The sequence below is a fragment of the Vipera ursinii genome, assembly GCF_947247035.1.
Source record: "Vipera ursinii genome assembly, chromosome: 4".
Classification (NCBI taxonomy): Eukaryota; Metazoa; Chordata; class Lepidosauria; order Squamata; family Viperidae; genus Vipera; species Vipera ursinii.
The window spans coordinates 39790555-39815918 of NC_139514.1; the positions used below are offsets into that span (position 1 = coordinate 39790555).

Below are 25364 nucleotides of genomic sequence, written 5' to 3' on the forward strand. Positions count from 1 at the left end.
GAACGTCCTTCAAAACATTCCCTGCTTAAATAAGACTCAATGGGCAAAGATCTGTTGTTGGAACAGTTTTGTGAGAATTGTAAGACGTGCTTTGCTTCTTAATCCCACTCCAGTACAGGTGGACAGCATGTGCTTCTGATCAGTTACTGCGTCCTTCAAAATGTGTTGCATCTGTATGGTTGCAAAGCTGTTACCTACCTAGTTTGGCAAGGAAAAAATACCCAAGAATCCCACAGTTCAATTCTGAGCACTCCACTTGCCAGGGAACTGGTAGCTCACCACTCCGAGAAGATTGCCTGTCCTATTTTAAATGATTAAAAATTCTAAATATGGAGGTGTTTGATTAATGCAGGAAATTTAACCTAGGAACCCAGAACTCATACAAGCTCAAAACAGAATAGTTCTTTTGAGTAATATACTTTCAATCATTAGCATAGTAGTAGCCTGAAGCAACCTCTCTATATAAAGGTGCAAGATCAAGATGAAAGCTGGAAAAGATGTCTAGGCTGTGTGCAAACAAAAGACTTAGCAAGAAATTCACAGCATTTGAATCCCAATGAATAGTTCTTTAAGTGACATTTTAGGCTTTATCGTATTGTGTAGATCTAAATGGGACTGGGTTTTGGTTTTTAACCCAGCTGTGTTTTGTTATAAAATCTGACTAAAGGGATCCAAGATGGCATATTTATGAAATCTACCTAATATGAATCTGACATTTAAAGAGATAGATAATGCATTCAGAAAACACAAACCTATACATTGATTAATTCTTTAATTTGAATTAATCTTGTGGATATTCGTAATGTTGCAACCATTAAGAAATTAATATGGAGAAAAGAGAACATGAAGACCTAAGTAAGTACAGTTCAAGCCACCGTCCCCATCCCAGAAAAAAATAACTTCTTTTGCAAAAGATGCTATATTTTACATCTGGGATTACAAGTATCCCTACTAATATACTGCTCCCTGCTCACATTATTATTAAATTAAATCAGTAATTGATTAAACAATATGACAAGACACGACTTATTACAAATTGTTTAAATACAGCTAGCAGGCTGTTTTTAGTAATGACAAAATAAGGAAGAATTAAGGTAATCCTCAATTTACAACTACAATTGAACCCAAAATTTCTGTTGCTAAGCAAGACAGCTGTTAAGTGGGTTTTGCCCCATTTTACGACTTCTTGCCAGTTATTAAATGAATCCCTACAATTGTTAGTAACACAGTTGTTAAGTGAATCTGGCTTCCCTGTTGACTTTGTCAGATCTCAAAAGGTGATCACATGACCCTGGGACACTGCAACTGTCATGTCAGTTGCCAAGCATCTAAATTTTGATCATGTGACCGTGGAGATGCTGCAATGATTATAATGTGAAAAATGTCACTTTTTTGTGTGCTGTTGTAATTTCTAACAGTAACTGTTGTAAATCAAGGACTACTTGTATCTGATTACAAGCTTTGCATAAGTCTTCAGTAGCTTACTTTAAAATGATGGGCTTCCTGATGAATTAAGCTGTATCAGGGATATATCAGTCCATTAGTCAAAATTCAGGATGATTTCATTAATAATTGATTAGTGATTCACCTAGCAATTATAACCCACACCGTGAGGTCAATGTGACACTTTTGTGGTAAGTAGACATGAGTAACAATTATCAAGAAATTTTTTAAAATGCTAGGACTCAGCAAAATTTCCATCCCCTTCTTAATAGAATTTTACTGACCACAGTATAAAATGGAATTCACTGTCTGCCATTATCACTTAATATACTGCAGTAAGTAGCAACAATATGCTTCTCTCTTTAGTTTGTCAACACAGAGAGAGAACTTCCATTGGTTATAAGAACAATCCTGCTCTTCTAATTTCAAAATGTCCATAAGCCCTGATTGGAAGTGGGGTTTGTTTGTTTTTTACAGTTCAGTTTTCAAAGGTCTGGGCAGTATCTCATTATAGTTGCTCTTCCGTTTTACTTTATACGTCAAGGCTTTAGAATACTCCTTTAGAAGTTGTTCCCAGTAACAAGAGATATCTTCCATTTTCAAGTGGTCCATGATGAACTGGCGACCCCTAGGGACCAAACAATCAAGCAAAGAAATCAATTGCTTTTCTAATTCAAAACTCAATTTTGAATTCTAATTCAAAAGTCAATACAGTCAATTGCTTTTCTAATTCAAAAGCTTAAATACATATCTCGGCTATAAAAAAAAGCTTAGCAAATCATTATGCCCCTTCAGGAAACTATAATAATAGTTGGAAGGGACCATGGAGGTCATCTAGTCCAACCCCCTACTTAGGCAGAAAACCCTATACTATTTCAGACAAATGGCTGTCCAGTCTCTTCTTAAAAATTCCAATGTTGGAGCATTCACAGCTTCTGGAGGCAGGTTGTTCCACTGATTAATTGTTCTAATTGTCAGGAAACCTCTCCTTAGTTCTAGGTTGCTTCTCTCTTTGGTTAGTTTCCATCTGTTGCTTCTTGTCCTGCCTTCAGGTGTTTTGGAGAATAGCTTGACTCCCTCTTCTTTGTGGCAACCCCTGAGATATTGGAACACTGCTATCATGTCCCCCCTCATCTTTCTCTTCATTAAACTAGACATACCCAATTCCAGTAACCATTCCTTATGTGTTTTAGCTTCCAGTCCCCTATTCATCTTTGTTGCTCTTCTCTGCACTCTTTCTAAAGTCTCAACATCTTTTTTACATCGTGGTAACGAAAACTGGATGCAGTATTCCGAGTGTGGCCTTACCAAGGCATTGTAAACTGGTATTAATACTTCATGTGATCTTGATTCTATCCCTGTGTTAATGCAGCCTAGCACTATGTTGGCTTTTTTGGCAGCTGCAGCACACTGCTGGCTCATATTTCAGTGATTGTCCACTACGACTCCGAAATCCCTCTCACAGTTACTACTATTGAGCAAGGTACCACCTATAATATACCTGTGGATTTGGTTTTTCTTGCCCAAATGTATAACTTTTTTCACCACTGAATTTCATTTAGTTAGATAGCGCCCAACATTCAAGTGTGTCAAGATCCTTCTGTATCTTAAGCCTGTCTTCTGGAATGTTGGCTATTCCTACCAGCTTGGTGTCGTCTGCAAATCTGATGAGTTCCCCATCTATCCCCTCATCCAAATCATTGATGAAGATGTTGAAGAACACTGGGCCCAGAACACAGCCCTGGGGCATAGTAGTAAAAATAGTAGTAATAAGTCATTAAACTGTAATTTAATGACTTATTCCCAAAATTTGAGTGCTTATTTAAAAATCAAAGCCAGACTTATACATATAAATTGAATTGATGTAGTCTTGGAAGTGCCAGCTGCTGTAAAGAAAACAGAACAAACCTCTTCCAATTGTGGAAGTAAACATTAAATGACGTATAATTATCGGTATTAGAACTAAATATCATTTAAAGGTCTTCCTCCAGCAAGACATAAACACATCCTAGCAATTATTTCTAAATTTATATGCCGTACAAATGCAGGTAGTACTTGAGCTACATGTACACATCACTTGGCTCCCCACTGCCACTGTCAACAGAATTCCTCAGGTTGTTAGGCAAGGGCACACTCAAATCCAAGTCATTCTGGGCTTGTTCACTCTTAGCCCTGAGCTTCAGTTCTTTCAAAGTAAGAGACTGCCTCTCCTTCCCCTAACTACTATTCGCTACCACCTCTGCCCTTTTTTGTTACCCTACACCACGGGTCGGCAACCCGCAGCTCCGGAGCCGCATTCAGCTCTTTGAGCCGTCTCCTGTGGCTCCCAGCCGCCCAGTGCGCGCGCACCTCTTCGAACGGGCAGTGGTGCACGCGCACCTCCCCAAACCTTTGGAGAGGTGCGCGCGCACCTCCGCGCGAACGGGCAGCGGCGCCGCTCTTTGAGAAAGCTGCCGCGGCACGTTTCCAAGCTGCTGAAAGCGGCAGCTTTGCAGACGGGCCGTCGCCGTCGCGCAACCGGGAACCAGTTCCATCACACATTAAAAAAATGGCAACCGCGCACGTCCACGCATGCGCAAGAAAAAACTTTTGCGCATGCACGTGCATGGACGCACGCACGCGGCTCCCACTTTTTTATGTGTAATGGAACCGGTTCCCAGTGGCTCTTTTCCTTTTTCAGGTTGCCGACCCCTGCCCTACACTTTGCTTTGCAAGGTGGCAATCACCCCCAGGTTGGCCCAGCAGCACAAAGCTGAAACTGCCCCATGAACCGCCCCAACATGTGCTCTGAGGTCTCGACTGTCTTGCGCGCTCTGCTGCCCTAGATGACCTTCACCATCTTCTTGCTCCTGCTGCTGATGAAGAGTTCCTGCCCTACATCTTTCTAGGGTAGCTGCTGGCTACAGGAAGCCAGTTTCCCCTGGTCTCTGGAGGAAATGCACGATGCATGACCTGGGGAAGAAAGCCTTGCGTAGCCGGCAACTGCCTGGTGAAGGAGCATGCTTTATCAGGAGCAGAAACAAGAAGGCAGCGGATGTGTAGCTAGGGTGGCAATGCCTGTGGAACACAGGGGGCCAAAAGGATGGATGGGGGAGATAGGCTGGTCCCCTGCACGTGTAAGTGCAAGCAGACTGCAGAGTACCTGAGTTTTGATCATGTGATCATAGGGGCGCTTCAAAGGCCGTAACTTTGGGGACTGGTCATAAGTCCCTTTCTTTCTCCTGTAACTTTGAGCTGTTACCGAACAGATATTAAGGCAGGACTATCTGTAGACATTTTTCAATGTTCAAACAAATTACTAAATGTAATCTTGGGAAAGTCTTATAGACTTTATTATCAAATCTATTTTATACCAAGGAATTCCTATAATTAAAACAAAGCATAGCAGTAATAAGAGCTTACCTCTCGGAAATCCTTTGAGCAACATCATCATTTTCTCTTACAAATTCCAATAGCTCCCTGAAACATATATTTGGTATTTTAGTATTTTTTGGATATAAATCAGAAAATGTTAGTTTCTTAAGACTCACTTTAGGTAGAATAAATATGACCAATCTCGTCAGGGGAAATCTGTTATGTTTAATTGGTTGGGTTTGGTGTGTGTGTGTTTTTTTTACTTGCTATTTATGTGCTTGTTCATTTGTTGGAGCTTTAATTCAACAGAACTCTAAACCTCCCTTGAGCAAAAGCATTACAATACAACAACAGTACAATAAAATACAACATAAAATAAAAATAATGCAATAAATAATTAAATAAAGAAGTTAAATAAACAAACAATTGTGTTACTAAAAAAGAAAGGAAGGACATCAAGAATAAAGTATCAATCACAATCCATATAGACAATTGGCCTCCTGCATATATATATGATTTTTTTAATTTTGCCTTCAATTAAAATATATATATATAAATTGTAGAGTACAAAAATAAAGGGGAAAAGGAAAAGGAAGCAAAACAAATGTGTGTGTGTGTGTGTACACACACACACAGTTTATGAGTAAACACATACAAAATCTTATACAACAGTTTCATTGAAAGATATTTCATTATAATCATCCCTACATAATCTGCGTCTACAAACAACTCATTCATAAGTCACAAGTAATATCAGCTCTTCAATCCACTAAGCAATTGGAACCATACATTTATCATTCCAATGTGAAGGTCAGTCAAATAGAATTGGGCAGCTATGAAAACCAACAACCAATCCAATAATTATGTCTTAGCAGTAATAAGGCAGCAGAGAATTCAGTTTTGTTGTCTAGCCATCATTTTCCAGCGGTGGATATTTAATTTAAAAAATATGTATGCATAAAAATATTAAACCTTGCCTTAATGTTTTATTATTGTATTGTAGAATTTTTCCAGAGTACAACCATTTAAGGGCATGTTAAACATGTTTTAATAGCTTTATTCCCAACTCATCTCCAACAAAAATATGATTTACTCATTTCTTTTCTGTCTGAAATATTGGTTTTTTAACAATTAAGCTTTAGTTTTATTTTAAAAAATTAAGTTAACCTAAATATCTAAATTTCATATGGACATTACACATTACACTTTCACATTATTTAAACATGGAAATTGCCAATTCCTTATTCCAATCAGTTTTTAAAATATGCCAGACAAAATGATTGATCAATAAGAAGGCTTATAAAAATAACTATGCATTTTCTGTCTCATAATATTTATTATTTCTAATAATTTAGGTTTGCCTGAAGCTGAAAATGCTGATGGTCCAAATCAAGATATCAAAACATCTGCCAATGTAGGTCATTTTTTGGGGAGATGTATAATATATTGTTCATGATGGCAATTAATCGGGATTTATTTATATGTAAACATATATACAAATAAATAAAAACTATATATAAATATTATAATAAATTAAGTTAAAAACAGGAATAAAATAGGCCAATAATAGGAATTGGCATCACTATAAAAAAGGTTCTCAAAGTGCAGAAATAAAATAGGAATAAAATAGGCCAATAATAGGAATTGGCATCACTATAGAAAAGGTTCTCAAAGTGCAGAAATAAAATAGGAATAAAATAGTTAGGCCAATAATAGGAATTGGCATCACCATACAAGGTCATAAAGTGCAATGTCATGTGACTGCAGCTGAGTGACTTGTTCTGGCCATCCTGGGTGCCAATGTTAAGCAAGAACTGTGAAGTTGAGGTCATTAAGCAAGGACCTCACATGACTGCAACTTTTGACTTCCTGCCAGCTACCCCATTGACTTTGCCTGTGGGAAGCTGGAAGGGAACACTGGAAGTTGTGACTGCGGCTTGCTGAAATGCTGTTATCGTGAGCTGGGTGCTGAGTGCCCAGATCACAATCACATAATTATGGAGATGTCACAATGTCTAGAATTCCAAGGACCAATTGAGACTACCACTTATTCAATGCAGTTTTAAGTTTGAACGGTTGCTGAACAAATGCTGGTTAAATGAGGACCACCTTTAACTGGAAATCCCTTTTATAGCAATTAAACTCCCATCGATAAAAAATAAGATTTCACCTAGACTCAATCACATAAAAACAATTTAATCCAGACTAAACCATGCAACGCATTCTGTATAATTCTACCTTTGAAGGCAACCCATGTATTTTAATTCAACTATCTCTGCCTCATTATGGATGACTTTGTCAGATATGATGCACAATCCTGAATAGTTTTGTAATATTAATGTTTTACATAGAAGCTATTAATACACACAATTAAGCCACAGCAGTGTTAACATCTCACCTTACATTAGAAAGATCAGACTGAACTGGGATATAGTGAACCCAAGGTTTCAGTTGTGGATAGAAGAATTCTTGCCAATCTTCTCCAACATGAAAGACCAAAGAACCACACAGGAAAAGGTGTTTGAAGCGAAAACTGGCTGCTACTCCTCGAAAATTGAAGAGGTATCTTGTATTTAAAGAAAAGGGGGGGGAAAAACCCAAACACCGGCCTTAAAATATGACTCCTCTCCAATAATGAGCATATTTATATTTACATTATAGAAAGGTACATTTATTTTACTCTTCTACAACGTGAAAGTTTGGAGTATAATCTTAATGCTATATGATAAAAGATGTTCCATTCAAATATTGCCACAGAGGCTGAAATTAGAAGCAGTAAACCCAAAGTTCAGGAGTTTAAAATTGTTGCATCTTCTGCACTCTTTTATCTGGATCTAATCTTTGCTCTTACCGAGTCTATATAAATGAACACACCATGAAACATGTATATTTCAGCTAAAAGTGCACTAACATCTTAATAACCAAACTGGAGCTAAAAGAAAGTGGAAGGCTACATTCTGTCAGCAGAAGGAAACAATCTCCAAATGAAAGAATTCCCAATTTCTATTCTTAGCAATGTTTTCCTCTTTTCAAGAGATGCCATTTAAAATACCAGCCTCTCAATAGCATCATTTTATCTTCTAAGCATATTACGTGAAAATTCTTGCTGCACAACTCTAGGGGCCTAAGATGACAAAATCCTTTTTTCTGAATATCACAGCAACTACAGAAAACCTCAGGAGTTTAATCATATCAATTACTTATTAGTGCCAAATGGCATTTAGAGATTCCTGGAATGCATTCCTTGAAATACAGTAACACAGCAGTAAACTGGGGATGAGGGAAATTCATAGCACAAAATTCAAATACAGAAGTAGAATATTTAGAAAAATTAAGATTACCTAATACCAATAGCACAGGGGTGTCAAACTCAATTTCATTGAGGGCCGCATCAGCATTGCGGTTGCCCTCAGGGGGCCGGGTGGGTAAGGCCAGGGTGGGCATGGCCTACTGGGTGGGCGTGGCTAGAGTGCGTATGGCCTACTGGGTGGGCGTGGCCAGCTCTACATCGTTTGCATCAAGGGTGCCTATGGGGGCCTGGGCAGGAGTGGGACAGATCTGAGGGTCTCTGGCAGAAGGAGGGTCTCTGGGCCAGGGCCAAGGCAGTGGGGGCCGTTCCCTCACTGTTTCCAGGATGGCTTCGCGGGCCACATGAAACCACTTCGTGGGCCGAATCCGGCCCCCGGGGCTTGTGTTTGACATGTCTGCAATAGCATTTACGGTATATGTTCCTACTTATAAAAAGAATCAGGACACAACTAATTGTCCAGCTTTCACTATGAAGGCTCAAGTTAAGGCAAACAATTAAAATGGCACTAGCAGCTAAGGGTTAATGGATGGGAATCCTGATCCTCAATGCCAATGTAAACGCTAGGTCTTCTGATTTCAAGGCTACTGTTGACATGTGCCGCATGAATTCCATGACACTTGCTTTCAGATATTTATACTGAACTGACATGCATTAGATATTTATCGAGACTGAATCAAATACTTACTTGAATTTACAATGGTCTACCAGCGGAACTTCTGTTGCAGGTGGTCTCCCAAGAGTATCCTTTAAAAAACGTGTATTTTTTAAAAAAAGTTTCTAATCACCTTCCTAATAACTATAACAGAAATGCTATACAAAAAGATGCAGTAATACACATTATTCCTATTTTTTTCCAATAGAATATATGATTAAAGTTAAAAGTTCTCTTACTATAAGCCAGAGAATCTAAAGACTAACTACCTAAATATTCAGCTCATTAATTTTCTTAGACTGCAGTCATATACATGTTTTCTTAGAATGCTCATTCATTTTTTCCTTTCAAATAAACATTTGTTCACACACACAAATGCTGTGTATTTTTTTTATTTCACATATGCAACAAGCTGTGGTTTTCTTTAATCCATTTTCCTGTCTTGCACTGATTAGAACTGCCATATTTAATATGGGTTGCTTATTTATTCAATTTATATGCTAATCCATTTTTGTAGACTCTGAGTCTACATGCCTCAAGTCTTCTCATCATTTTCCATATAAATAACTGCAGCTGTGAACTGTTATTTTCAATACAGAATATTTCAGAATACAGAAATAATTATAAACCCTTAGGTTCTTAAACTATGCAGAATTCCTCTTGACCTAAATGTTAGTTCTGATATGGTCCTCTTTCTTTTATATGATGAGATCCAATACTAACACTTTAGTAGAGGACAGTACAAATTTGCAAATAAACTATTGATGCCAATATGCATCTCCAAAAATAGCTTTGGCTTATTTGCAGATGGGTTTATCTACAAATATAAATAGTACTATCTTTTTAAAGTACCCATATTTGCTATATATATTCATGCATAAGCCCATCCATGAATCAGTGGATCAATGTATTTTGATTAAAATGTTTGATAAAAATACCATAAAAATGGGTGGCACATTTTTCATGGTATTTTAGTTAAAAATGGAGGGTCAGCATATATGTACATGGGCTTACAGGTGAACATATACAATAGTTCCAATCAGCTTCATGGATTAGTAGACAAAAACAGCAGATCCCAGTATATTCAGTCTATGAAATGTATTTTAGAGACATACATAGCAGAAGCTTGGGGCTGGTGAGGAAAAAATGAATACTGTATAAAGTATTCATTTTTTTCCTCACCAGCCCCAAGCTTCCGCTATGTGTGTCTCTAAAAATACATTTCATAGACTTGAAATTGTGAGGCAGGACCACCAAAACCTTCCTAGATTTAAAGCAATTTTGTGATCTAGGTCTAAGAGATGGAAACACATCACTGAATGAGATCACATGGCAGTACTGGAACCTGAAAAGACTGCTGTCCTGTGTTACATTATTTCATCTACGTCAAGGGTAGGCAACCTCAGCTCTTTTATGACTCATGGATTTCAATTCCCAGAATTCCTGAGTCAGCTGACTCAGGAATTCTGGGAGTTGAAGTCCATGAGTCATAAAAGAGACAAGGTTCCCTACCCCTGGTCTGCATATTAGGCACTATTATAATTAGAGATAAAACTCCATGACTATGGAATAAGCATGCTCAGTAAAAAAAACACTAGGAAAACAACTTCTGGTTTTCACAAATCAGAGGGATTATCGTTTCTATTTAATTTACCTTCTATTGTGCCAAATCAGGCATCCTGATTTGGGGGGAAAATAGACTAAAATTCAATCAGCAAGAGATAAAAAAAGAGAAGTGGAATGCTCATAACCATCTCTTAGAACAGGGGTGTCAAACTCAATTTCATTGAGGGCCGCATCAGCATTGCGGTTGCCCTCAGGGGGCTGGGTGGGTGTGGCCAGGGTGGGCGTGGCCTACTGGGTGGGCATGGCTAGAGTGCGTATGGCCTACTGGGTGGGCGTGGCCAGCTCTACATCGTTCGCATCAAGGGTGCCTATGGGGGCCTGGGCAGGAGTGGGACAGATCTGAGGGTCTCTGGCAGAAGGAGGGTCTCTGGGCCAGGGCCAAGGCAGTGGGGGCCGTTCCCTAACTGTTTCCAGGATGGCTTCGTGGGCCACATGAAACCACTTCACGGGCCGCATCCGGCCCCCGGGCCTTGTGTTTGACATGTCTGTCTTAGAACAATGAATACCCCTTGTCATATAAAACATATTTTTTAAAAATTGCCTTTGAGGATTATTTCTTGAAAGTATGATTTGAAACCAGTCCACAAGCAATTCAAACACACTGGGCAGGTCAATGCTGGACTAACGAAATCCAGGTTGGTATGTAGGCTAGCATGATGTAGAAGTATTGGCTAGCATTAGGGTTTCAGAGATTTCCAGGGTCATTCCCACATTCCATGATATCAAGCCCCCTGTTCCATAATTGCAATAGCACTTAGACTTATATACTGCTTCACAGTGCTTTACAGCCATCTCTAAGCAGTTTACAGAGTCAGCATATCACCCACAACAAGCTGGATCCTCATTTTAGCAACCTCAGTAGGATGGATGACTGAGCTGCTCAGAATCTAACTCCTGGAGTGAGTAGTGAATTAGCCTGCAGTACTGCATCCTAACCACTGCTCCATCACAGCTCTTATAATCACAATTGCTCAGCTTAATCAACTGTACAGTGGCTGCTGGAATAATCAAATTGGAAGAGAGTGATACAATTTATTGATTTACTTATTTATTTACTGAAGCTTATATACTACCCTAATCAAAAAGGACTCTGAATAGCTTACATTCTCACTCTGTTTGGGGGGGAATATATAATACAACAAAGAAATAACTAAGAGCAGAAAAAAAATATTGAAAACATGTACCCTGCTATACATGTATCAAGAGCATAATGCTGTATTTAAAGCAGCTTTCACATTTAAATATAAAATCAGTTGTAAACCACATATTAAAGTAAGTCTTACAAGTCCAGTGAGAGTAGAATAAAATATAGCTAAAATATACATTTTCTTTCCTTTTAAATAGAAAATCTTGAAAGGTATTAACAATTATCAATATTAGAAACTTTATCTCACTTCATAATGGGATTATTTTATCAGAATAATCAGAATATAATAGAGCTGGAAGGGACCTTGGAGGTCTTCTAGTCTAGCCCACTGCTCAAGCGAGAGTCCCTATATCATTTCAGACAAGTGGCTGTCCAGTCTCTTCTTAAAAACCTTGAGTGATGAAGCACCCATAACATCTGAAGGCAAGCTGTTTCACTGTCTTATTGTTAAGAGAAAGGAAAAAAATAATAGCATTAATACTAATAGTGATAATACTATTTTAATGGTATTCAATAGTATTTACTTTTTCAGATTTCCAAGCTTGGTTCTTAGTGTACTCTGCATCAACAAGATCTGGATTCTCTCGAGAAAGAAGAATGAGGGGATCCCGCTCTGCACTTGTCCTACCACAGAAATTACACAGAACTCTGTTAGATTGGCCTTCTCCCACTTGGCACTTTTCAAATACATTGGTCAATAAATCATATAATTCTAAAGTGAGCAAGTGAAAATTATAACGACCATCCACTGGTTTTCTGGGATTCTGCTTGGGAGAGATCAGAATGTCAAAAACTCTTTATTTGACTAGTATTACTGTCTCGCACTATTAGTTGGCTCCCAACTCTTGGCAGGTCCTATGCTAACACCTGTTTTATTTTTTTTAATAAAAGATTTACTAATTTTTTTAAAAATTACAGTCTTTAGTGCTTAGTAAGCAATATGTTGTCTGGGTTCAGATATTTAACATTTAACTTCTTCAATATACATCTGTTCAATACTACACAATCCAGTATTTTTTCCCTGATCCTCCTTTCTTCTCCATATTTTTTTCCATTTTCCCCTCATTACACCATTACAGTTTTTGGTACTTCTTCATCTTCATATTTTACTCATATCATACAAATAACAATAATATCAATTAAAAAACAAGTAATGTGAATTAATTAATCAATATCCTGTTTTTCGTGCTCTTGTTAAGGTTTGATTTCCCATCAGTATTTAAAATATCTTTATCAGTTATGATTTTCTCAGTATTAATTACATTTATATAGCTAAAGGTTTTATTCAATCCTCCTCTTATCTTCATATTTCCCATATCAAAAAAAAGAAAAAATGCTATCTTAATTCTAAATCATATCTTTCATTATAAAAGTCTAATTATATCTAAGGGTCATTCGTTCTTTTAATCTTATTCGAACAAGTATTTAAACATATATCACCCTCTAAAATCTTCTGTTTTTTAAATCTGACTCTCACTTTCTATCTTTGCCAAGTAGCTTTCCAAGCCAGGGCAATTAGATCGCCCAGGATTTTTCTATTTTTGTAAAAATTGCTTGGCATGAGGAAGACAATTTAGGTAGGATATTTTGGGGGGAGGGGAGGGGAGGGGATTCCGCCTATTTATATTCCTAACAATTCCCAGTTACTTTCTCTCTCCATTTGTTTTCATTCCCTGCATCCCAAGTTGTGAGATTTCCCCTAACAGATCTATATTCCATTTTTTAAATTTTTATTCCTTGCCATCAGATATATTTTGCAGACCTAAGGGGTAAAAGTTCTTTTGCATTTTCACTGTTATAGCTAAGTCTTGCAGTATTTTGTTTGTATATAGTCATTTATATTTCCCTTCTTTTATCTATTCCATCTCTAAATCCATTTCCTTTGTTTCGTCTTCTGATTTCTGAATTATTTGTTGATACTTTGTAGTCGTTATCTGGGAACTTTCTAGTTGTAGATTTAATTTGGAGTTGCTTGCTTATATTGTCTATATTGTTTTTGGTTTCATTATGATTTCTTTTTATGTCCTCTTTGCATTCAACAATTGTTTGGTGAATTAGTTGTAGCATATATTTCTTTCTGAAAGGTGTTTTGTTTTTTCTTGAGGCATCATTCCTGCAGATCCTCTAGTATCACCAGTGTCAGTAAGAGTAGATCAAAGTTTCCTCTAGTTTTCTAGTCTTTATATGTATCCTTTATAATCCAATAGATTCCAAAGTATAGGTTCAGTCCTGAAAGCAATATTTTATAGTAATCCTTTGTCTCAAGTATCCAAAAATTGTCAATCGGGCAAGGTTGTCTCTCCCAGGCTTAGTCCAAGGTCAAATTTTTCTTTGTCTCCCACTAGCTCTTAAAGTTAAAACTCCAAGCTCGGTAGGTATTTATAATCCAAGAAGGTCAGGGTGATAAGTATGCCAAAATATTTTACTTTATTGCCAGCTGTTCTTCCAGGTAGGAATCACCAAGCAGCCAGGAAGCAAATTATAGCGCTAATCCACCACTAGATGTCATTCAAAATCCATTTTCTACTCTTAAAACAAAGGATTGATTTCTTGTATTTCGCCTCAATGTTTTTTTAAGAGAAAATCTTAAGAGTTATCTCAGTTCTCAAATTTATCAAAACTGTAGCTTTATATTACTTCCACTTCAGTATTGTATGTTTCTGTCCCCCATAAAATTAAAACACTATTTCAGTTTACATTTGGAGTTTTTTAGCTTCTTGAGAGCCTTTCCCAGGAAATTCAGTTGTAAAATAGTAAAGAAAGGATCAATATTCTCACCCAATTCCTAATATACTGGTACGATGTATTAATTACTGCTTTTTTCTTCTTCAGTTGTCAGCAGCTAATGTCTGGCCACAGGAATGTAGCCAGTCTTTTTCCCCTGCCAGTTTGGAGGGCTTTCTTTGGATCAAATAGAAAGACACCCGTCTCTCCATGATCAACAAGCCACCCCTCCTCTTCATCACCTCTTCGTGGCGATTTTAGGTCCCTTTTAGGGCTCCCAGCAGGGCAAAATTGGATGCAGAAGGCAGAGCCCTGCCTTCCTGCGTCCCGTCACACCGGGATGCAAACAGGAAGCCATAACACCTGTTTTATTTTAATTACAGATGGGTTGTTCAATGGCATCACAGGGCATATTACAAAAATATGGATGGTTGCAGTGTTTGGTTTGCTCTTTTAATATCTGTTTACTGGCTTGACTGCTAAATTGTAAGTCAATTCTACTGGATGGAATTTTGTTATATTTTTCTCTCGTGACCTAATGATATAAATAAATAAATAAATATGACTGCTTCGAATACTATTTTTACTGCTCTCTCTCCCCCCCTTTTTAAGTAGCATTTGCTAAGTAACAAAATGTATAAAGCAACACGAGAACATTTTACAGTTCTCTGGAATCCGGAGAAAATTCTGATGCATTTCAATGGCTACTTCTAAAACAAAATGATATCACTCACACACAATATAGTAACCTAAATACTGAGTTAATAACACATAGCAGGCCTTGGCTGCTTTTAGGAAAAAGGTAAGTAGATCTGGTTACTATTTGGATTAGAAACACTAATAATTCCCAGAGTTATTAAACTAGGCATCATAGTATTATGTAGTAAAGGATTCCTGAACATAGCACTAACAAAGCACTGATGCCAAGAAAATAACAGAGATAAGTCCACGTATTCCCCAGGACCTGATATCAACTCAAGGAAAACATTACCTTTAAATGCATATATTTCAATTGGATCAATTCAATATCCCTGAGCAAAGCAGTACAATAGAATAATTATTTACAAGATTAGGACTATCGAAGTATCAAAGCACTTGAAAGGGGAAAAAAATGCTCACCTGGATCCTCGAAAATAGGCTTTGGATTTTTTTTTCTTCCAGGGCCATTTTTCTGCTGAGCTAAGAATATTTTGATAAATACACAGAATTAAAATACTGACATACCGGTTTTTTTATTCATTTACTTGATTCTCTTGATCAAGTTGCAGGACTTCTGTGGTGAACAAATCATACTTTTGTTTATATTTATGCAGAAATATTGAAAATTAAAAAGGGATCACAAATTTTTAAGCACTGTTGTAACTCTTGATGTTGCTTTTCTGTTTACTTACGGCTCATTGGGTGGAGATTAAATAGAATGGCAAAAAGAGAAAGAAAGCGGAGGTTGCTGCAGTCCCAGAATCCAATTTCCAGCATCATCTACCAAGGAAATGCATCCACCAAAGAAAAACAGATCTTCATCTCTGCATCTGAATTCCCTACTGACTTTCTCAAGTTTTCTTTCCTTTCCCCCCTTGTGCTAACCTCTTTCTCTCAATCTGAAGCACAATTATATCACTTTAGATGAACTTGACCAACATGCATTTCTTCTGAATTATACAGTCTATAACTAAATGCCTGCAGCTTTCATTTAACAAAGTATAAATCATTGCTCAATGAAATCTCCTCAGAATGAGGAACTGGTGCACGTGGCCCTATTACAATGCAAATTTGGATTCTCTTTTATTTAAAAAAAAATACAACAAAATTATTCTCTCCTCAGATTACCTTTGGAGGTTTTCTCTCATTAGGTCCCAACGCCCGAGGCCCGTAGGATATATTGGCCAAACAGCTGGTCCCCCTTCCCAAAATGTCCAGGCAGGGTACATAATATCATAGTATTCTGAAGTCTTTGAGAGAAAAAGGAGAGCAAAGCGTGTTAGTTCTATCAAAATGTTTCATTCATACAAGAGATTCAATAAAACATGGTATTTGTCCTATCTAACGTGACTGATGGATAATACCTCTCTGTTCACTCACCTTGCTAAAAGATAAAACAGGCACTCTTGGTTTCATAAATTTGGGCACCTGGGGGTAGTCCCTCACATTGATGACCATCTCCATATCAGGAAGGTTCTGAATAATTTCTAAGATGAAGTGCTCAACTCCACTACATCTGTAGACAATCAAATATCAAAAGGGTATCTATGAGTAGAGTAGACTAGCTGTGTTTACCCATCATATTAGGCCATGGATTATTTCAACCACAGGTTTTTTTTTAAAAAAAGACAAAGTCAGCATCACAGATGACCAAAGCAAGCAAAGGAGATCACTTGAGCAATTGGGTTTTTTCCTTTCCTTTTTTAAAATGTTCTTTCTGAACGAGGTTTGGACAGAACCCAGAATAAACCAGGAAGCCCCTAGACCAGAGCAAGAATGTAACTTGGTTAAATTTTAGCTTTATAATAGATAGTATTGACCTATAAGGCGAGGGGCTGACACTGTCAACAAAGTAGAGTTCTAGTATTTCTGGTGCTGTCTCCTGATCTGATCGATCCCCAAGGCTTGAAAGAGGTAAACAAATGGTGCCCAATTTATTCATGCTGTGTTTATGTCATTTTAATCAGCATGAATCTAAGCACATCAGATTATGTTTTTATTTTATTTTTTGAATAGTAGTTAACAAGCATTTACTCAATGACATCCATAATGCTTGGGGAAAAAGAAAAAAAATGTTTTTCAAAAGGAGATAAATTTATCACATTGATTTAAAATGTGTATACTTAAAAATACCTTCTTTTTGAACATTCTCTTCAGAATTTGGAACAGTGCCCATGTATATAGTGCACATACTAATCTAACCAGTGTCAAATATCAATAATATAAGTTCTTCTACTGAAGCTCTTGTATAAAAACTAAAGTAAATCTATCTGATTTCCATGCCTCCCATTTCTTTTCCTTCACAGCTTTACTAAAATCACTATTTTAAGCTTCCTTGAAAGCCAAAGTGTGTATTTCTTAATTGCAATAGGTTATAAATTTTTGACATTTTCCCCTTTGGTTGTTCTAAATAGTTAACTCTTGTATTTTTAAATGTGCTATAAGGGCGAATTGCTAAAATCCTAATCTCATTAGCAAATAATGGTTAAAGCTGTTATTAGAAAAATTGCTGATTGCTGCTCTATTTGTTCTTTATTTAGAGGTTCCGTCTTATTATAAAAATATTTATTGCTTAAAGATTACTTCTCGTATTTTTTTTCATAACATATTAAACATACCATCATTCATCTAACACAGGGGTCCCCAACTCCCAGGCCACAGCCCAGTACTGGGTTAAGGCTTCTTGGGGACAGGGCCGTGCAAGCAGCGGGCGAGCGTGTGAAGTTCCATTTACAGAAGTGGCGGGTGCACGCAAAACTATCCCCCCCTCCCATTACCACTACTATCCACAGAACTGGAAAGGTTGGGGGCCACTGATCTAAAAAAACATAACCCACTCAATTTGCAGTCCTAAATAATCTTTCAAAGAGTCAAGATTTTCACATTTTGCTAAATATCAGAAGAGGTACACACCTCCTATCCTATAGTAGGATGTTCCATAAGAGGCAAAATGATTCATCAAAAATAGGATGAAGCCAAAGTGGTTAAAAGAAAATGTTAAAATGGACTTAATAACCAGACTGAGATTAGGATAAAAATTACACTATTCCAGTGACAGGAATAGATGGAATCATTGTAAAGAGATCAGAACCTGGCCTAAGCAGACCTCCCGGTTAGACTACTGCAATGCTCTCTACATGGGGCTGCCCTTGAGGACCACTCGGAGGCTTCAGCTGGTGCAGAATGCGGCCGCGCGAGTTTTGATGGGAGTCTCCCGATACTCCCATGTAACAGCTCTCCTCCGCAAGCTGCATTGGCTTCCGGTTGCCCTCCGGGTGATATTCAAGGTGCTGGTGATGACCTATAAAGCCCTAAATGGCATGGGTCCGGATTATCTTAGGGAGCACCTGCTGCCAGCATCAATTTCCCATCGTCCTGTGCGCTCCCACAGGGAGGGCCTCCTTGGGGTACCGCCAGTCAGTGAGTGCTGGCAGGTGATCACCAGGGGAAGGGTGTTCTCTGTGGGCGCGCCTGCCCTGTGGAACGATCTGCCTGTGGAACTCCGGACCGCCCCCGACCTTCTTTCGTTTCGCCGGGACCTAAAAACTTGGTTATTTGATTTATCTGGCCTGGACTGAGGGGTATTAATTTTTAAACTTTTAATTTTTTAAACTTTGGGCTACTAATTGTTATTTAATCTTATTGTAATTCTATTTTAACTCTTATTTTGCCTTTTAACTTTGCCCTGTAAACCGCCCTGAGTCCTTCAGGAATAGGGCGGTATATAAAACTAAATAAATAAGCGGAAAAAACAACAGGGAAGCATCATACCATTAACTGATAGTATAAAGAGTGCTTTTTGTTTTACTCCCATCATAAAGCACATAAAATAAAGTCACAGGCCTCTGACAATCGAACAACTGTAAGTAGTAATACTTTACAATTATCCTTTTCCCTCAGAGGTATTTATTCCTGATTTCTTTTACCTTTTAACCCATGTCATCTCCTTGCACAACTAAAGTGCAGTGTCAATATTGATTTCTCACAAAAGCAAATCCAATTTCCACATTTCAAGCAAGGCAATACAAAATTGGTTAGTTCCCTTACATTAGAGTTTGGCCCTTTTGAACACTTTCTGCTCAATGACCCATAAATTAATGGGGCAGGCAGATTTTCTGTTTCTCTCTCTTTCTCTATTTGAGTATGCGATTGACGGATTTTATATCTCACCTTGCAGGGAACATGCAATCATGCTCCCGGTACAACTTCTTCTCAATGATCTGATAGTGTGTCCCAAGCTTTCGACTGATTGCTTCTGAAAGCAACACCTCAGAGATTCCATTTTGAAAAGGAGTCAAGTCTTCTTCCCTAACTCTAAAGTGAGAGAGATTGTTAAACATTGCTAAACATACTGGAGGTTAGTGTAACAACAGTTAACAAGGTTAGGAATGTCAGTGCATTTTTATGTGTTTGTCAGCAAGCATGTTGCAGTCTGCTCTGCAGCTGTGCTGTTATCATTGTAACCATGGTGAGTGTCACATGTTCAACCATGTTTTGGTTTCATGTCTGGTTCTACTATTGTGTGCGAATGTCCAAACAAAGTTTTGCTTCTTCTTTTTCTTTCTCTCTTTGCTGTCTGGTGAGACAGAGCATGTAGTCAGTTAAGAGTCTTTCTTTTATTTTCTGATTGAAGTTTTTACAGTAGAATATGTTTCGGGTTTTCTTTCTTTTACCTGTTGTTCACCATGCGTCAAATGAACCACGGTTCATCGACTTATGATAAGGAGTTTTTTATTTACTCCTTTGACAAGGAATATAGTTTTGCTCGGTGAAGATTCAGTGCAGATTTGAAACCAGCCCTACTAGTGGGCAAGATGAAGTAGCAAATGAAGCAGAGGGCTCAATGGTACCTTCAGCTAAATGCTAGTATAGATAAACAAATACAGAGCAGTATGTCATCATGTCTCCACAGTGCCACCATCATGTATTTGCTGGGAAATTCTTTTTTTAAAACTTTAGGTTTTGTAACTGGTGGCACCTTCTTCAGTAGCAATGACTTCAACCAATTTTTTTCTACACCTGTTCATTATTCTTACACATTAGACCAGCATTACTTTAGCCCAGAGGTCCCCAACCCCCGGTCTGTGGACCAATACCAAGCCGCAGCATGCCAGCAACCAGTCCGCACAAAGAAGCAAAGCCCCATTCGCGGGATGCAGGCAGCACACAAAACCACGCCCCCTCCGTCCGTGGAAAAACTTCTCTCCACAGAAATGGTCCCTGGTGCCCAAAAGGTCGGGGACCTCTGCTTTAGCCCATTCCTATTCATGAAACTGCTTTAACTCATTAATATTTGGGGAAGGCATTCCACAGCTGCATATTTCAAATCATGCCAAAATATGTTAATTGGATTAAGGACTGGTATCTGCTCCAAAATACAAAATTTCTTCTACTTCAGCCATTCTACTGTAGATTTTATAACCAAGAGAAACATGGTATAAATAAACTTTCAATGCTTCTTTGATTTTGCTTAATATTAACTGAACCAGAGAACTATTACTGGTTTAATAAAATCCTGGCTTAGGACAACTAAGCGTTTTTCATCCTATATGAGCAGTGGCTGGGACCCACTGATCCCTTGAGGCTCACTTAAATTGATTTATTTTACTGCTGTTCTATTTTGCTCTTTTCCAATTCATTCTAAAATGTTTCTGTACTGAACTATTTTTTAAAAAAGTTGCCATTGTGAAATTGTATTATCTTTAACAGCAAATGCTATAGATAATATGTACAGTTGATGTATTTAAATATGTTTTTATGCTTTCAAGAGAACCTCTTTGGGGCATCACGTGACGTTGCGAGTTTGACATGTGTGGTTTATAGAAAATAGTATAAAAATTAAAGCAATTGTGCAGTACAATCTCAAAATAATTTACCAAGGTATAATTAATAAAGGTATAATTTACCTTTAAGGAAAAGATATTCAAAATGAGTATGATACAGAATAGATTATTATAAGAAAGTGCAATATTTTATTTTATCTGTGAGTTTTTAAATAAATTAAAATATTTTATTCTGTTATTATTGAATATATACTTCAATTTTCTGTTTATTCTAATACTCAAAGTAACTTTAACAAATAAAAATGCAAAGTATAAAATATAATACAATTAATACAATTACAATAAAAGTTAAATCAATAATTAACAATTAAAAGCTTGGAACAGAAATGATTATCTTATCCTAAATACTAGACAAATCTGGGACCTGGGGAAGCCCAGGTTTCAAGAATATATTTTACTCATTTATCATCACATAAGCTAATAGTCTAGAATGTCTCAGGATCTTGACCCTCTGCACAGCAAGGAGATATATAATAAACTCAAAGGTTGCCCATCTATGGTGAGCTTTTGCAAATATGGTTTCTGAAGATTATTTCTTCAAACTAAACATGATGAAAATGATTTAACTAAGGTGGAAGCAAATGCCTCTGAACTCTTCCTCACAATTACATGGGGAAAAGGAAAACTAAATCTTAAATACTAAATCATTTCACTTGTTGACAAAATCGTAATTGTTTGTTTATATTGTAATTACTGGATTCACACAAATTTCTAAGTGAATCATGTTACAGTTAGTGTATTGCATAAAACCATGCTATAAATGGAAGGACTGGAGGTCACAACTACACTGATATTCCACTAAGATATGGTTTAACTAAAGTTTACTTAACTCTAAGCAAGTTTTGTAAGATACTAAACCAAAAATCAATTATGACAGCAACATATGAGAACTCTATATTCATGTAATTTACAGAAATACAAAGTAACCGGACCATTTCCACTATGTTAAAATATACATTTTATATAAACCCAACCACGGCTAATAGTTGCATACAAACTCAGCTAATTTGATAAATAACAATGAAGTTCTTAATGAGTAAACAGGTAATCAGAACACAAGTCCTGGGTGGAACCATCAGATACCTTTGTTTTACCTTTGATAGCACTCACAGTTATCTTTCGCACATGGCCTGTAGTTCTTCACCGCCTCATCAATTTGAACAAGGATTTTTTCCCAGCGTGCATCTAAAATTTAAACAGACAATTTTGCAAATGTCATTATTTCCACTGTGTTGTTGATGCAGGTACTGCAAGGTTCTCATATACAGTATGTTGTGTGAATGCTGTGCTTGCAACATGAATGGAATTGGATTTACACTTTTATGATAAAAGTATTCACATTTTCCTCTAATAATACTTGTTCCAAACGTATGAAAGCATACAAAATCCCCCAAAATGATTAAAGTCTTTTCCCTTAAATTATACAATAACTGCAGGAAAATATATTATGAACTTCTTGTTAAATACATCAGCTAAGTATATTAAAATGTTTGTCTTGCAATATTTTTAATTAAAATTAATATATCATTGTATCTCTTAATTTCCTTTGAATCTTTAGCACATTGGGTATTATTTTCACTTTTTTCCCCTTGAATAATAATGTATTGTTTTTCATATAAACTGCTCTGAGTTCTGCTAAACATGAGTTAGCTGATGTTAATTGGATCTGAAGAAAAAAAGGGACTTGCAAACTAGAGAGATAAGATATAAAAGTCATAAAGTTATAAAAAATGCCTCTAAATTATGGTTTAATTCACCTGCATGAATGATAATTTATTTGCACAGTATTGTTTTGATTAACAAGTTCAACGTATGGCATAACTACTAGATGTAGGAGCAACTGTCACTGACAAGCCAATGTATTTTTTAAGTTTGTCATTTACGCAGTGACCATGCAGTGCCACAAATTCCTTTCTGGCATCTAGTTATGCCCACAGAATGATGTGGTTTTAAATGCAATAGCACTCAGGTAGCATTTATCTTGTGAATAAAACTTTTGTGGTGACATTTTTATATTACAAATAATGCTGCATTACATTATTCTAGTCTTATGACATGTGGGACTATATAGTCCAGAGTCAACATGGTCAACATGAGCTGGGACCATAGTTACCAGATATTAAAGGCAACCAGTGAGCAGAAATAGCTTCAGCTCCATTCTCCAATGTTCAAAAGGGGGTGGGGGGAAGAGAATATACTCCAGCAATAATTAAATTACTGCTTAAACAAACTGCAGGTGCAATTTTACCTGGATAAACTTTTTTTCCATTAATTAATTGCAGAAAATGCAAAAGTAGATTTAAGGGATTAGCAGCACTCTACACTTGATTCGGAAAAGTTGCTTCAGAGGTAAAGAACTAGCACAGGAAAAGATGCAGCTACGCAAAAGGGACCTAGACGTGTTATGTCAAACACTTCTTTTGGAATTGAATCAAAGCGCTGCACAGTCCTAATAAATTACAAAAGCAAATGCTATCCATACTGTTTTTATGATTAAGATTCCTCGGTCTGTTTTCTAATATACAAAAAAGTAATGCTTCCAGATGTATGAAACTCCTAGAATTCGTCGTGATGCCAAAGATATCTGATAAATTGTAGGCTACCAGGTCGTAGAAAAATCTTACAATTTAGTGATTTAGTTCGGTAAATTTATTTTTATTTGCAAAACAGTATAATATTGAGAATAGTTAAAGCGCGTTAGGAAACAAGCTCTAGATGAATGTTCAAATCTCTGGCAAATAAAAAAGAACCCCATAAAGGAATACAATATGATATTGGCCTCTGAACAATGAATGACTTGATTCCAGAGAGTAAAGAATGAGATGGTGCAGAAAGTACTCCTGGATCCCATAGATCAGCAAAATTGTAGCGAGATATATTTCTGTCCCATTTGCTTCCAATCAGTGAAAAATCATCCTAATAACACTCACCTGCTGAGCTACTTCCCCAGCACACAGTGAACAGAAACAGAATAAAAACATGCAAAATCCCAAGAGATAATAACTGCAGACGCCGCATGGCGCCCAACGCCAATCTACAACTTTTAACGCATGCGCCCACGCATCCTCCCGAATTTCACTCGAACCGATTCATTGAAAAAAAAGGAAAAGCCGATTGCATTAGCCCCACCCCCGTCGATTGTAGTTAACACGCAAGCTCAGAAGTAGGGTCCCGCCGCTGCCGCCTTGGTTTATGGGGTGTGTAGTAGACTCGGTGCTCTCTTCCAAACACAAAAACTTGTTGATATCCAGATGGTTTGTGCTGGATCGGCCCTCTGGGCTCAATGATTGGCTACTTGAGCTTTGAAAGCTCAAGTCCGATGTAGGGAGCAACCGTGGGAGGAGTTAATGCACGGTTGCATTGGAACCGCCTGTTAGAAAATGGCCTCCCGACCCGGCCCGATGACGCCACTTATTGTCCCTCAGCTCCCGAGCTTCCTCCAAATCTCTGCTGGGCTCCGCAGCTCCACGCGGACTAAGCTGCTGGAGGACCTCATCCGCTAAAAGGCACAGCCAACTGCGGGAAAAGATACCTCTGGAAGATCCAGAGGATCTTGCCTATTTATCGTAAATGGCAGGGGTGAACTTATAATTTGCATTGGAAAACTTGTATGGAAACCTAATTCAGTGTTTGTTAATCACTGTCCGGAGCCTAAGAAATTTGCAGGGTCACATCCATACAGAATATGTATTAAACACAAGCTTTGTTGGACAGCCTATTTTAGCTTAGTCTACGGGTTAGCTGATCTGCAACGTTATTATGTGAACTCGAAAAATGTTGGGGGGGGGGGGGGAATCACGATTCTGTTAATCATGGGTGAGCTGCCCTGCAAATATAGCACATCAAGTTGCCCAAGTTTTCTTTGTGCAGTTAAGACGATGCGGTTTGTACACAGACTGGAAGAGGCATGGGTTAGTGAGAACAAAACGGGGTTAAAATAATCCAAGAATCTTTTTTCCGTAGGTAGTCTGTTGCAAGACAAAAACATAAATTGTTGGTCGTTGCATTAAACTATGCAAGGGAAAGCTCTGAAGCATGATAATTATAATAATAAAATACGTAGAGAGGAAAATTGGCAGCATTGTTTAAAGTGAATGATCTCCCAATGACCCAAAACCTTGATCTGAGGAAAAATAGCACATATTTAATCTCTCTGCTATTCTGCTCAAATTGATTGCCAGATAAAAGTCTCTTAACAGGCTAAAGCTTGTATTAGTTGATGAGAAATGCACTCGGTTATGTAACAGAATAGAAGAAAAGGAAATAGCATAAGATACTTTTCTGGGAAGATTTTCAAACAATATCCCTATAGTAGATGTACATTCATCAGTTGCAATCAGCATTTCAAATGAGAAGATTGTCTTTACTGTGACTTCGTAAGCACTGCAGTTATTTTAGATAAACAAAAATAAAACTGTTTCCCCACAAAGATAATGCAATTATCTAAGTAGGAGTCTGATTCAGAATATATTCAAAACACAATATAGAAGTGTCCCAAACCTTCAGGAATTTTGAAATGGGTCAGATGTGAATCCTGTGCAGATTGACAATATTATTACATTCACT

At 37.4% G+C, this 25364-nt stretch overlaps 1 protein-coding gene across 1 annotated transcript; it reads right to left on the reverse strand.

Moving 5' to 3' along the window:
• Positions 1 to 769: 769 nt before the first annotated feature.
• Positions 770 to 23816, reverse strand: POGLUT1 (protein O-glucosyltransferase 1; the record flags this gene model as incomplete). The annotated part of the gene is made up of 11 exons (XM_083361904.1): positions 770 to 2071; positions 4846 to 4902; positions 7196 to 7363; positions 8793 to 8851; positions 12057 to 12156; positions 15376 to 15435; positions 16084 to 16205; positions 16336 to 16471; positions 19126 to 19269; positions 21893 to 21983; positions 23729 to 23816. 11 exons carry the CDS (start codon positions 23814 to 23816, stop codon positions 1915 to 1917), a joined length of 1182 nt encoding a protein of 393 aa, XP_083218030.1. The 3' UTR covers positions 770 to 1914.
• Positions 23817 to 25364: the final 1548 nt, after the last annotated feature.